The sequence below is a fragment of the Thalassophryne amazonica genome, chromosome 3 (assembly GCF_902500255.1).
Source record: "Thalassophryne amazonica chromosome 3, fThaAma1.1, whole genome shotgun sequence".
NCBI lineage: Eukaryota > Metazoa > Chordata > Actinopteri > Batrachoidiformes > Batrachoididae > Thalassophryne > Thalassophryne amazonica.
The window spans coordinates 62,805,425-62,817,487 of NC_047105.1; the positions used below are offsets into that span (position 1 = coordinate 62,805,425).

General features: G+C 46.1%; 1 protein-coding gene across 11 annotated transcripts in view; it reads left to right on the forward strand.

The window, feature by feature from the left end:
* cacna1da (calcium channel, voltage-dependent, L type, alpha 1D subunit, a) overlaps positions 1–12,063 on the forward strand; it is a 274,993-nt gene that overhangs the window by 116,976 nt on the left and 145,954 nt on the right. For all 11 annotated transcript variants that reach the window (XM_034166498.1, XM_034166497.1, XM_034166500.1 and 8 more), the window contains one exon: positions 7,071–7,210. In XM_034166498.1, coding sequence (XP_034022389.1) covers positions 7,071–7,210 — 140 coding nt within the window. The remainder of the gene's footprint in view (positions 1–7,070; positions 7,211–12,063) is intronic.

Sequence of the window (12,063 nt, forward strand, 5' to 3'; positions counted from 1 at the left end):
CACCTCCCCGATGGGTGCGGGTTTCTTTTTTGTGGGGAAAAAGGATGGCGGATTACGTCCATGCATCGATTACAGGGGGCTGAACGAAATCACGGTTCGTAACCGATATCCCTTACCCTTGTTGGATTCGGTGTTCACGCCCCTGCATGGAGCTAAGATATTCACCAAGCTTGATCTTAGGAATGCGTATCACCTGGTTCGGATCCGGAAGGGAGACGAGTGGAAGACGGCATTTAACACCCCGTTAGGTCATTTTGAGTACCTGGTCATGCCGTTCGGTCTTACAAACGCTCCCGCGACGTTCCAAGCATTGGTTAATGATGTCTTGCGGGACTTCCTGCACCGATTCGTCTTCATATATCTTGACGACATACTCATCTTTTCTCCGGATCCTGAGACCCATGTTCGCCATGTACGTCAGGTCCTGCAGCGGTTATTGGAGAACCGGCTGTTTGTTAAGGGCGAGAAGTGTGAGTTTCACCGCACCTCTTTGTCCTTCCTGGGGCTCATCATCTCCCCAACTCCGTCGCACCCGATCCGGCCAAGGTTGCGGCGGTGAGAGATGGCCCCAACCAAAGCCGCAGGAAGCTGCAACAGTTCCTCGGCTTTGCTAATTTCTACAGGAGGTTCATTAAGGGCTACAGTCAGGTAGTTAGCCCCTGACAGCCCTGACCTCACCAAAAGTCCCCTTCACCTGGTCGGATTGTTGCGATGCCGCGTTCAAGGAGTTGAAACGACGCTTCTCGTCTGCACCCGTTCTGGTGCAGCCCGATCCTAGTCGCCAGTTAGTGGTTGAAGTGGACGCCTCGGACTCATGGATAGGAGCTGTGTTGTCCCAGAGCGGGAAGACCGATAAGGTCCTTCATCCGTGTGCCTATTTTTCCCGCAGGTTGACCCGGCCGAACGGAACTATGACGTCGGCAATCGAGAGCTCCTTGCGGTGAAAGAGGCTCTTGAAGAGTGGAGACATCTGTTGGAGGGAACGTCTGTGCCATTCACGGTTTTCACTGACCACCGGAACCTGGAGTATATCAGGACCGCCAAGCGCTGAATCCCAGGCAAGCCCCTGGTCACTGTTCTTCGGCCGTTTTGACTTCCGCATCACCTACCGGCCCAGGACCAAGAACCAGAGATCAGATGCCTTGTCCCGGGTACACGAAGACGAAGTCAAAACTGAGTTGTCGGATCCACCGGAACCCATCATCCCGGAGTCCACTATCGTGGCCACCCTCACCTGGGACGTAGAGAGAACCGTCCGGAAGGCCCTGGCACGAAGCCCGGACCCCGGGACTGGACCGAAGAACAGATTTTACGTCCCACCAGAAGCTAGGGCTGCAGTCCTGGACTTCTGTCACGGCTCTAAGCTCTCCTGTCATCCAGGGGTGCGAAGAACCGTGGCAGTTGTCCGGCAGCGCTTCTGGTGGGCGTCCCTGGAGGCCTCGTCCGGGATTACATCCAGGCCTGTACCTGCGCCAGGGCAAGGCCGACCATCGCAAGGCTCCGGGACTGCTACAGCTGCTGCCCGTGCCTCATCGCCCCTGGTCCCACATCGGCCTGGATTTGTCACGGGCCTCCCGCCGTCCCAGGGAAACACCGTCATCCTCACGATAGTGGACCGATTCTCCAAGGCGGCCCACTTCGTGGCCCTCCCGAAGCTCCCAACAGCCCAGGAGACGGCAGACCTCCTGGTCCACCACGTCGTCCGGCTGCATGGGATTCCATCAGACATTGTCTCCGATCGCGGTCCCCAGTTCTCCTCGCATGTCTGGAGGAGCTTCTGCCGGGAACTGGGGGCCACGGTCAGTCTTTCGTCCGGATACCACCCCCAAACCAACGGGCAAGCAGAGCGGGCCAATCAAGAGATGGAGCAGACCCTGCGCTGCGTGACAGCCGCGCACCCGGCGGCATGGAGTACCCATCTGGCCTGGATCGAGTACGCCCACAACAGCCAAGTGTCGTCAGCCACCGGCCTCTCCCCCTTTGAGGTGTGTTTGGGGTATCAGCCCCCGTTGTTTCCAGTGGTTGAGGGAGAGGTCGGTGTGCCCTCGGTCCAGGCCCACCTACGAAAGTGCCGTCAGTGTGGCGTGCCGCCCGCTCTGCTTTGCTGAAGGCCCGGATGAGGACAAAGGCCCATGCAGACCGTCGGCGAACCCCGGCCCCTACGTATCGTCCCGGGCAGGAAGTGTGGTTGTCCACCAAGGACATCCCACTACAAGTGGCCTCCCCGAAATTGCAAGATAGATACATAGGTCCTTTCAAGATCCTCAAGGTCATCAATCCCGCCGCAGTGAGGCTTCAGCTTCCGGCCTCACTGCGGATCCATCCAGTGTTCCACGTGTCGAAGATCAAGCCCCATCACACCTCGCCCCTATGTACACCCGGTCTGGCACCACCTCCTGCCCGGATCATCGATGGCGAGCCGGCTTGGACTGTGCGCCGGCTTTTGGATGTCCGACGGAGGGGCCGGGGCTTTCAATATCTGGTGGACTGGGAGGGGTACGGTCCCGAAGAGCGCTCCTGGGTGAAGAGGAGCTTCATCCTGGACCCGGCCCTCCTGGCCGACTTCTATCGACTTCTATCCGGTTTGACTTGGACAGACGTCTCCTACCTTCGAGCCTGCCCACACGACACCATTGGAATTCAGCTTGTTCCCGAAATTGTAATCTGTTGTGTTTGTTGTGCGAGTTTCACAACAGTAAAGCTTTGTTATTTGACTTACTCCATTGTCCGTTCATTTGCGCCCCCTGTTGTGGGTCCGTGTTCCTACACTTTCACAACACTTTAAGCAGTTACGCGATTTGCTCTTGTTATTGAAATAATCGATGTAGGAGGCAGAACTTGTCAGCTGACCCTCTTATAAACTACATTCTCTGAAATGAAAATTTTAAAACTTAATTTTTTGTTATTAACGATTTTGCAGATTCTCGTTAGGCTGCATAGTTGGTCCATTTCAGCTACATTCAGTAGACTGTCACTGAAAAAATGGGTGTCTGTGATTTGGCGCCTGGTAAAAATAACTCACAGAGATTATTCTGGTCATGTTCAAAACATGGGCTTAGACTCTTGCTGCTGTACTCACACTATGCACTGTCAGAAAAGTTTCTGTCCAGAATGGAGGAGTGTAAAGATGTGCTTGGAGATGGGAGATGCATTTGTGATCTACAGTTGCAATACCTTTGGATCACCTGCTTTGTCACTTGCATAATGTGCACGACTTGCAGATAAAAAAAAAAGATCCCATGTCAGTTGATATGAAACGTTTGTTTTGTGTCTGCATGAGATGTGGTCAGCGCACCTGTTCTGCTATGTGTACAAGTGTGCCCAGAGCACTTACAGCTAAAACAAAACAAAAAAAATGAAGCAGACAGAACACGTGAGAGATACAACCCCAGTTGTATGTCCAGAACATATTCATTGACTTGTAAATGTTCTTTCCCTGATATACTGAAAAAACTTGTGGAAATTGAGATGTTTTTTATTCACGGCAAATCAGGGGAAATGTTGAGGTTTGTGGTTGCAGTATGGTAAATTTATGGTCTTGTGCACTTTGCAGTGGTTGTGTTAATTTCAAAAGCAGTATACTGACAGGTTTTTCCACTCACACAGTTTCAGAACATATGTGGATGTTTGTGGTCAGCTGGCTGCCTTCTGTAGTTACTGTAGTGTGTTCATCTGCAACTTTTACTGTGAAAGATCTGAGGTGATGTGAGGAATTACGAGATGATGCAAGATGTTTACTCACTCACTGTTAGTCAGGGTGAACTATTTGAGTTCCCTTTTGTTTGTCAGGGCACTGACACTTGCAATATATTATTAAAGATAGTGTACAGAAAAATCCTGGATGAAACCAGCTCCAGAGTGCTCTTCACCTCAGACTGGTGTGGTAGTTCATCTTTCAGTAGGACAGTGACTCCAAGCACACAGCCAAGATATCAAAGACAAAGTGTGTGCCTGAAAGACAAAGTGTGCGCTGTGTGAACCCATCGCACCCTCTTGTGGCAGGTGCCGACATCTAACACCGCTCGCATGGCACTTAGAAAATGTGTGGCCAGTCGCACTCTTGGCACGACAACACTGCAGACAATCACTGTCATACTGCTGTGAAATTTGTCTAAGTTCCCCACGAGTGTGACTTTAAACACACACTGACGTGGGTGTATATGCTCCACTCACGGGAGGCGTAGCTTCCAACAGAAGCAGCTGTTGTGATCTGTCATTCTGGACATTCCAACTACACAACACCTACTGTGTTTGGACAGTCATGGACCAACAACTGTCCACTGAAGGGCGCATGTGTCTGATTATGTATTTATGTGGACATAAATTAAAACATATATCACTGTGGTGGTGACAAGCTGCAGCAAGTGAACGCGCGCACGGAACGGACACTGACAACCCCCCTAGGTTGAAATGGACTGTCAGATCAGAACACACAGCAGGTGATCTGACTATCACGTCACCCACGTGAGCTCTGTTTTATATATATATATATATATATATATATACACACACACACACACACACACACACACACACAGCGTTCTTCGTAGCACACATACACACATTCCAGCTCCAAATTTACACTCTCACAGTAAAAAAAGAAAGAAAGAAAGAAATCTAGCCACAAAACACAAAAGGAGAACATGCCACACTCACCATCGTGTTGTGGATTAATTTCCAAATGTAAACTTCACGCGATCTAAGAAGCACACCGGCTGCAGCTCTGCCTCTCTCTTGATCGTGGTACGTAAAATAATGCCCATGAACTCCTGGAAATAATGTATTCTGACTTTTTCCAATGTAACAAATCCATCTCTGTGTTCAGGCAGTCTGTTAAAAACAGTGTCAGATGTCCCACATCCGTGTCCACAGCTTCAGTTCCAGCATCCACACAAACAGCGCATCACCACACTTTAAGCTCCAAAATCCGACACTCTGAAAAAGTTAAGAGTTTCAGGGTGAAGCTCGTCTGCTCTCTGTAAATCTGAGCCATCGTGTTTGAATAGCAGCTCAAAAGCTTCGTTTTCAGATGGAGCAGGTTCATTTCCCTCTGTCTGTCAGAGATGAGATGTTTCTGTTTTGCTAATTAGGACATCACACACTGAAAAATGCAGAGAATTGCCAAGTGAGACATTTTCCGGGAATGCACCTGCAAACGCTCAAGAGTGAGAGGAATAAAATACATCAGAGATCACGAATTATTAGCACATTTGTGCAGAGACACTTACAATCATGAGTACTTTTATGTTGTCTTACTAACTGGGATGCTAAAAAATGTGAGACATATCCTTTAATATTGCTTTCTTTCTTTAATTTTTCTTTAATATCTGCTTCAATTAGTAACATAATTTAAGACTGAGGGGAATGTAGTACAGTACAACACTAATACATTAGTCATACAAAACGGAGAGTCAATGGATCTTTAATCTGGGTTTGCATGACTCCACAGAATCTGACTGTTTTATCTCAGCAGGCAGACTGTTCCACAAAACAGGTGCATGATGAGAAAAAAAAAGCTGTGTGGCCTGCTGACGTCTTTTTAATCTATGGAACACAGTAATTGATGGCTTCGTCAGTTTGACCATGGGATACATTTTTGTTTCTGTCTGTACTGTCACCTCTTGTCTGTATATGTTATGTCTTGTCTGTTCTAAGTGAAGACAACAGTTACTGTATTGACAGCACTGTATAGGCAAAGAATTGTTTGAATCCACAGAAATTTCACTGTAGATGACAAACCCATGTCTTTTTAGTTTTCATTCCTATATTTATTGTGTCTTACGTGATGATGTTTAGCTTGTGAAAAGTGTTATCATGTCCCTGGTTCTTTCCAAGGTCTTTTCTCACATATTGATGGTTTTGATTGTGCTTGTATGAAAGTGTTCCTGTAAAACAATGTTTTATGCCTAAAAGTACCTAAAAATGCTACTATAAGAAGTAGGGATGTGAATCTTACAACTCACGATTCAGTTCGATTCCGATTCTAGGGGTGACGATTCGATCCAGAATCGATTTTTGATTCAAAGAGCTCTGAGAAGTAGTTATATTACATAAAAAATGTTTATGTTTAAGAAAATGCAGCTTTACAAGGTTAATCAAGTGATTCTTTGCTCGTTCAGAGTTGGCTGGCAGTTTAGCAAAGTGATGGAGTGTGTGCTGGTCAGTAGTCGGCAGAGACTGCTGCTCCTCTTCTTTTAGCTCCGGGTGATGGCGTCGCATGTGGGCTTGCGGATTTGAAGTGTTTTCGAAGTACTTGACTTTCATTTTGCAGATTCTGCACACTGCATAAGTCATGACAAAACTCCTTACTCAGCAAATAATAAAATCCAAAATGCACCCAAACATTTGCCTTCAGCAAAGGCGGTGCTGGCTGAATTAGCTCTTCGTCCGCCATGCTAAGCTGCAACTCAAGAATGTTTGAAGCACGCCGGACCCTCCCCTCACGGGGACGCTGTAGTACGGAGGCCATTGCCTGACAAACAGTACATGCAGCGAGTAAGCAAGAAAATGTTTAAAAAAATGCTTTTTAAAAATCTATTCTTGGACATTTTGGATTGATTCAGAATCTTAATAAAAAAGAATGACGATTTGGATGTGAATCGATTTTTTTTCCGGCACCCCTAATAAGCATTTCATTTTTCAGAATTTCCCAGGGTAGGCCCCACAGACCCCTCTCTCTCCTCGGGTGTTCCACCCTGAGATGTATGCTTTGCGTCAGTGTTCATCCACCCCAAACCTTCCACTAAATATTCAGTAAAAAAAAAAAATTCCCGCCATCACCCATGTAAATGTAATTTACCACAGCTGTAATGTGCGGGAAAAGCTCGAAAATTTAGCTTGAAAGTGCTTGAATTTGACCTTAGAAAAGGTGTATGAACTCTGTCATTAAAGGGAATGTATTAAATGAAAAATGCTATTTTGCGCATTTGAATGGTACAGCCTCAGTGTGAAATCTTAGTAGGTCAAGTAGCTCATTTGTTTGTGATATGAAGTATAGAAATAAGCACTAAGATAACCGTGATGCATCTGATGCGTCAAATGGTAACATGTATTTTTTTCTGTGTCTGCAGGAAACGGTCGAGTATGCCTTCCTCATCATTTTCACCATTGAAACCTTTTTGAAGATCATTGCTTATGGTTTGGTGATGCACCAGAATGCATATGTGAGAAATGGATGGAACATGCTGGACTTTGTCATTGTTGTCATAGGGTAAGTGCTCAACATATTCTATAGATCCACTTTAATTAGCCCTAACCAGCACATCTGGGCTCCAATATTTTATAATGGGTGTTGCAGTATTTACATATATACAGTTGTATGCAAAGTTCGGGCACCCCTGATAATTTTCATGATTTTCCTTTATAAATCATTGGTTGTCTGGATCATAAATTTCAGTTAAATATATCATATAGCAGATGAATACACTGATATTTGAGAAGTGAAATGAAGTTTCTAGTATTTACAGAAAGTGTGCAATAATTATTTAAACAAAAGTGGGCAGGTGCATAAATGTGGGCACCCTTGTCATTTTATTGATTTGAATACATTTAGCACTAATTATTGGAATACAAAATTGGTTTGGTAAGCTCATTGACCCTTGATCTCCTTACACAGGTGAATGCAATCATAAGAAAGGGTATTTAAAATGGCCATTTGCAAATGTTTCCCCTCTTTGCATCTTTTCTAATGAGTGGCAACATGGAAGTCTCTAAACAACTCTCAAATGACCTGAAAACAAAGATTGTTCAACATCATGGTTTAGGGGAACAATACTAAAAGCTATCTCAGAGATTTCAGCTGTCAGTTTCCACTGTGAGGAACATAGTGAGGAAATGGAAGACCACAGGCACAGCACTAGTTAAGACCCGAAGTGGCAGGCCAAGAAAAATCTCAGATAAGCTGAAGTGAAGGATGGTGAGAACAGTCAGTCAACCCACAGACCTGCTCCAAAGACCTACAACGTGATCTTGCTGCAGATAGTGTCTCTGTGCATTGTTGAACTATACAGCGCACTTTGAGATGCTGTATGATGCTGTAATGCAGAGGAAGCCTGCATACACGCCACAAACAGAGTCACTTGAGGTATACTAAAGCCAGCTTCATTTTGGAATAAGGTGCCGTGGACTGATGAAACTAAAATTGAGTTATTTGGATTTAACAAGGGGCAGTATGCATGGATGAAAAAGAACACAGCATTCCAAGAAAAACGCTTGCTACCTACAGTAAAATTTGAAGGTAGTTTCATCATGCTGTGTGGCCAGTGCAGATACTGGGAATCTTGTTAAAGTTGAGGGCTGGCACAGGGAGGGTGGACGGCTGCTGGGGGGTTGGGGAGATGTGGTCTCTGTAGGGTGGGATGTTGCCCCGCTCTTGCTTTTGTGGCCTCCCGATCTTGGGCTTTGGTGTTTGGGGTGGGGTCCGGGTGTGGGGTGTGTGTGTGTGGATTGAGGGCCGGGAGGAGTTTGGGGGGTTCCTGCTGGCTGCGCTGGGGGAAACTTGGGTGTTGGGGGAGCCTTGTGTGCTGCTTGGCCCGGGTGATTGGGTCTTGCCTCTTGTCTGGGGGCCGGGCCCGCCTTCGTATGACTCGGTGGTCCCTGCCCCGCTTTGGGTTCAGTTGCGGTGACTCCTTTGCTCCCCGTCCCTGCCGCTGCTCACGCTTCCATTTGGGGGCCATGGTCTGGGTGGTGTGGTTCTGGGGCCCCTGCTTTTGCGGGGGCCCCAGAATCTTGTGTGCTTCCCTTGGGTATGGGTTGCTTCTTGTGCCTCTGTGGGGGGCGGTGTGGGGAGTGCGTTCTTGCAGCACCGGGCCGTTCCCCTGGTGGTTTGTCGGGCTGCCCCGATGGCTCTGTTGGCTGCCCTTTCTGGCCCCTGTGCCCTTCCACTGCCCTTCTTCTCCTGGTTTCTTCTGAGGCCCTGCGTCATAGACCCATTTCCATCTGTTGCGTGCAGTCTGCCGTATGGCTTCTGACGTGCCAGAGTTGTCCACATTATATTTTAAAGTTCTGTACCTTTGTCTTGGCCCAACACACCAGCCACAGTATTAATCGGATACGAGGTCTGTTAGAAAAGTGTCGGACCTTTTTTTTTTGCAAAAACCATATGGATTTGCATCAGCCAAGCTTGAACCTTTGTGCGCATGTGTGAGTTTTTTCACGCCTGTCGGTTGCGTCATTCGCCTGTGAGCAGGCTTTGTGTGAGCAGTGGTCCAACCCCTCTCTTCGCATTTGTTTTTTTGCGAATAAAATGTCTGAACGATTGGAGCTTTGCTGCATCAAATTTTTCCAGCAACTGTGAAGACCGTCCAGGTGGATACCATTCGGAAAATTTAGATAGCTTTCAGCGACGATTTATGGGAGATTACACAGATTAAGGAGTGCTCCAGCCCGGTTTAAAGACAGTCCACAGCGTCTGAGAGCACGGCGCACTCCGGAGCGCCGATTGACAGGCTGAAACCCCGCTCAACCAGATCATTTCCAACGTGAAGCTTTGTTGATCCGGGACGTCGTCTGACGTTCCACAAAAAAGGCAGAAGACGTGGACGTCAGCACTTTTTCGGCACATTCCACTGTTACAGGAGTTTTTTTTTTCATGGAAACAGGAGCGGAGGAATGCGCCACGTTGTCGCTCATGGCGCGGCACAAACCACCTCCGTGTTTGGTCTCACAGGACGGCTTTCAGATGCTTTCAGACGGCTTTCGGTGGCTTTCAGTCGTGTGACTATCCGAGAAATTGTGTATGACCTGGACATGCCAAGAACGTCCTGTGAGGCTTCATCACGGCGTTGCTTTGCGCCATGCGGAAACGTCCCTACGCGCGGAATTCCTCCGCACGTCTGTCTCAGTGTGCCGAAAAAGTGCTGATGTACACGTCTTCCGCAATTTCGTGTTAGGTCAGACGATGTCCCGGATCAACACAGTGTCCAGTTTGGAAATGAACGATCACATTCCACTGTTACAGGAGGTCACACGTGATTCAAATCCATATGGTTTTTGCAAAAATAAAAGGGCCGATACTTTTCTAACAGACCTCATATTTAGCTGTGATCTGGGTCTCTGTGAGTGATGGTTGTGTGTTTGTGCCATCATCACAATTTGGTTTTGGTGCTCTCAATGGGATCAAGACTCTGGTGTGCTAGATTAGGGTATGGATGCTCACCTAAGTTAGGCAACAGACTGTTGCTGTCACTACTTGTTCATGTGTGGTTGTTTGTCCTGATAAGTTGTATGGTTGGGGGCCCCATCTGCTCGGTATCTCGCTTCTTCATCACTTCACAGTTATTGCCTTCACCACTTGTCTTCGTTCTTGTCTGTCTTCGTGTTGTTTTGGTGGTCGGCTCTTCCTGAGTTGTCGTTGGCTTTGCGTAGGATCACAGATTTGCACACCACGTTCACTCACACACTACATAACTACTATCTTGCAAGAATAAATTGCATATTTGTGTATTAATGTACATAAGTGGTTCTGCCAGTGTGGCATTTAACCATTACTATATATGCAGATGGGGAGGAGAAGTTGAGAGTCACATGGATTCCAGTCATTATCAGCAGATTCTTGAGAATAATGTCCATGAATCAGTGACAAAGGTTGAAGTTGCGCTGGGGTTGGATCTTTCAACAAGACAATGACCCCAAACACTGCTTAAAATCTACTAAGGCATTCATGCAGATGAACAAGTACAACGTTCTGGAATGGCCATCTCAGTACCCAGACACTGAATATTATCGAAAATCTGTGGTGTGATTTTAAGGCGGAATGTCTATGCTCGGAAACCAACAAACCTGACTGAACTGGAGAAGTTTTGGAAAGAAGAATGGTCCCAAATACAACCCCAATTCCAATGAAGTTGGAGCATTGTGTAAAATGTAATAAAAACAGAATACAATGATTTTGCAAATCCTCTTCAACCTATATTCAGTTGAATATTACCACAAAGACAAGGTATTTAATGTTCAGACTGACAAACTTTATTGTTTTTGTGCAATATTTGCTCATTTTGAGAATGGATGCCTGCAACATGTTTCAAAAAAGCTGGGACAGTGGTATGTTACCACTGTGGTTACATCACCTTTGCCTTATAACAACACTCAATAAGCGTTTGGGAACTGAGGACACTAATTGTTGAAGCTTTGTAGGTGGAATTCTTGCTTGATGTACGACTACAGTCATACATCAAGCAATGATAGAGTTTTAACTTGCACTGTTAGAAGGTAACGACGAACTGTGTTAACTGACAATGGTTTCTGAAGTGTTCCTGAGTCCATACGGTAAGATCCTTTACACAATGATGTTGGTTTTATAATGCAGTGCCCGCCTGACTGGATCGAAGGTTCACGTGCATCCAGATTCTCTGAATCTTCTGATTATATTATGGTCTGTAGATGACGTAATCCCTAAATTCCTTGCAATTGAATGTTGAGAACCATTGTTCTTAAACTCTTGGACTATTTTTTTCATGCAGTTGTTCACAAAGTGGTGATCCTCAGCACCATCTTTGCTTGTGAAACGGCTTCTGTTTTATACCCAATCATGACACTCATCTGCTTCCAATTAACCTGTACACCTGTGGAATGTTCCAAACAGGTGTTCTTTGGGCATTCATCAACTTCCCGTCTTTGTTGCCACTGTCCCCAGCTTTTTTTTAAATGTGTTGCAGGCATCCATTTGAAAATGAGCAAATATTTGCACCAAAAACAAAGTCTATCAGTTTGAACTTAAATATCTGTCTTTGTGGTGTATTCAGTTGAATATAGGTTGAAGAGGATTTACAAATCATTGTATTCTGTTTTTATTTACATTTCACACAATGTCCCAACTTCATTGGATTTGGGGTTGTTATTTTATTTATGAGCTGAGAAAAAACAAACAAAAAGGTGCACAAGCCTGGGAATTTGTCTTTTTTGTGCATCATGATGATGGAATCACTAAATTCCTTGCAGTTGAAACATTGGACAAACATTGTTCTTAAACTGGTGGACTATTTTTGCATGCAGTTGTTCACAAAAGTGGTGATCCTCACGTCATCTTTGCATGTGAATGGCTGAGACTTTTTGGGATGCTCCTTT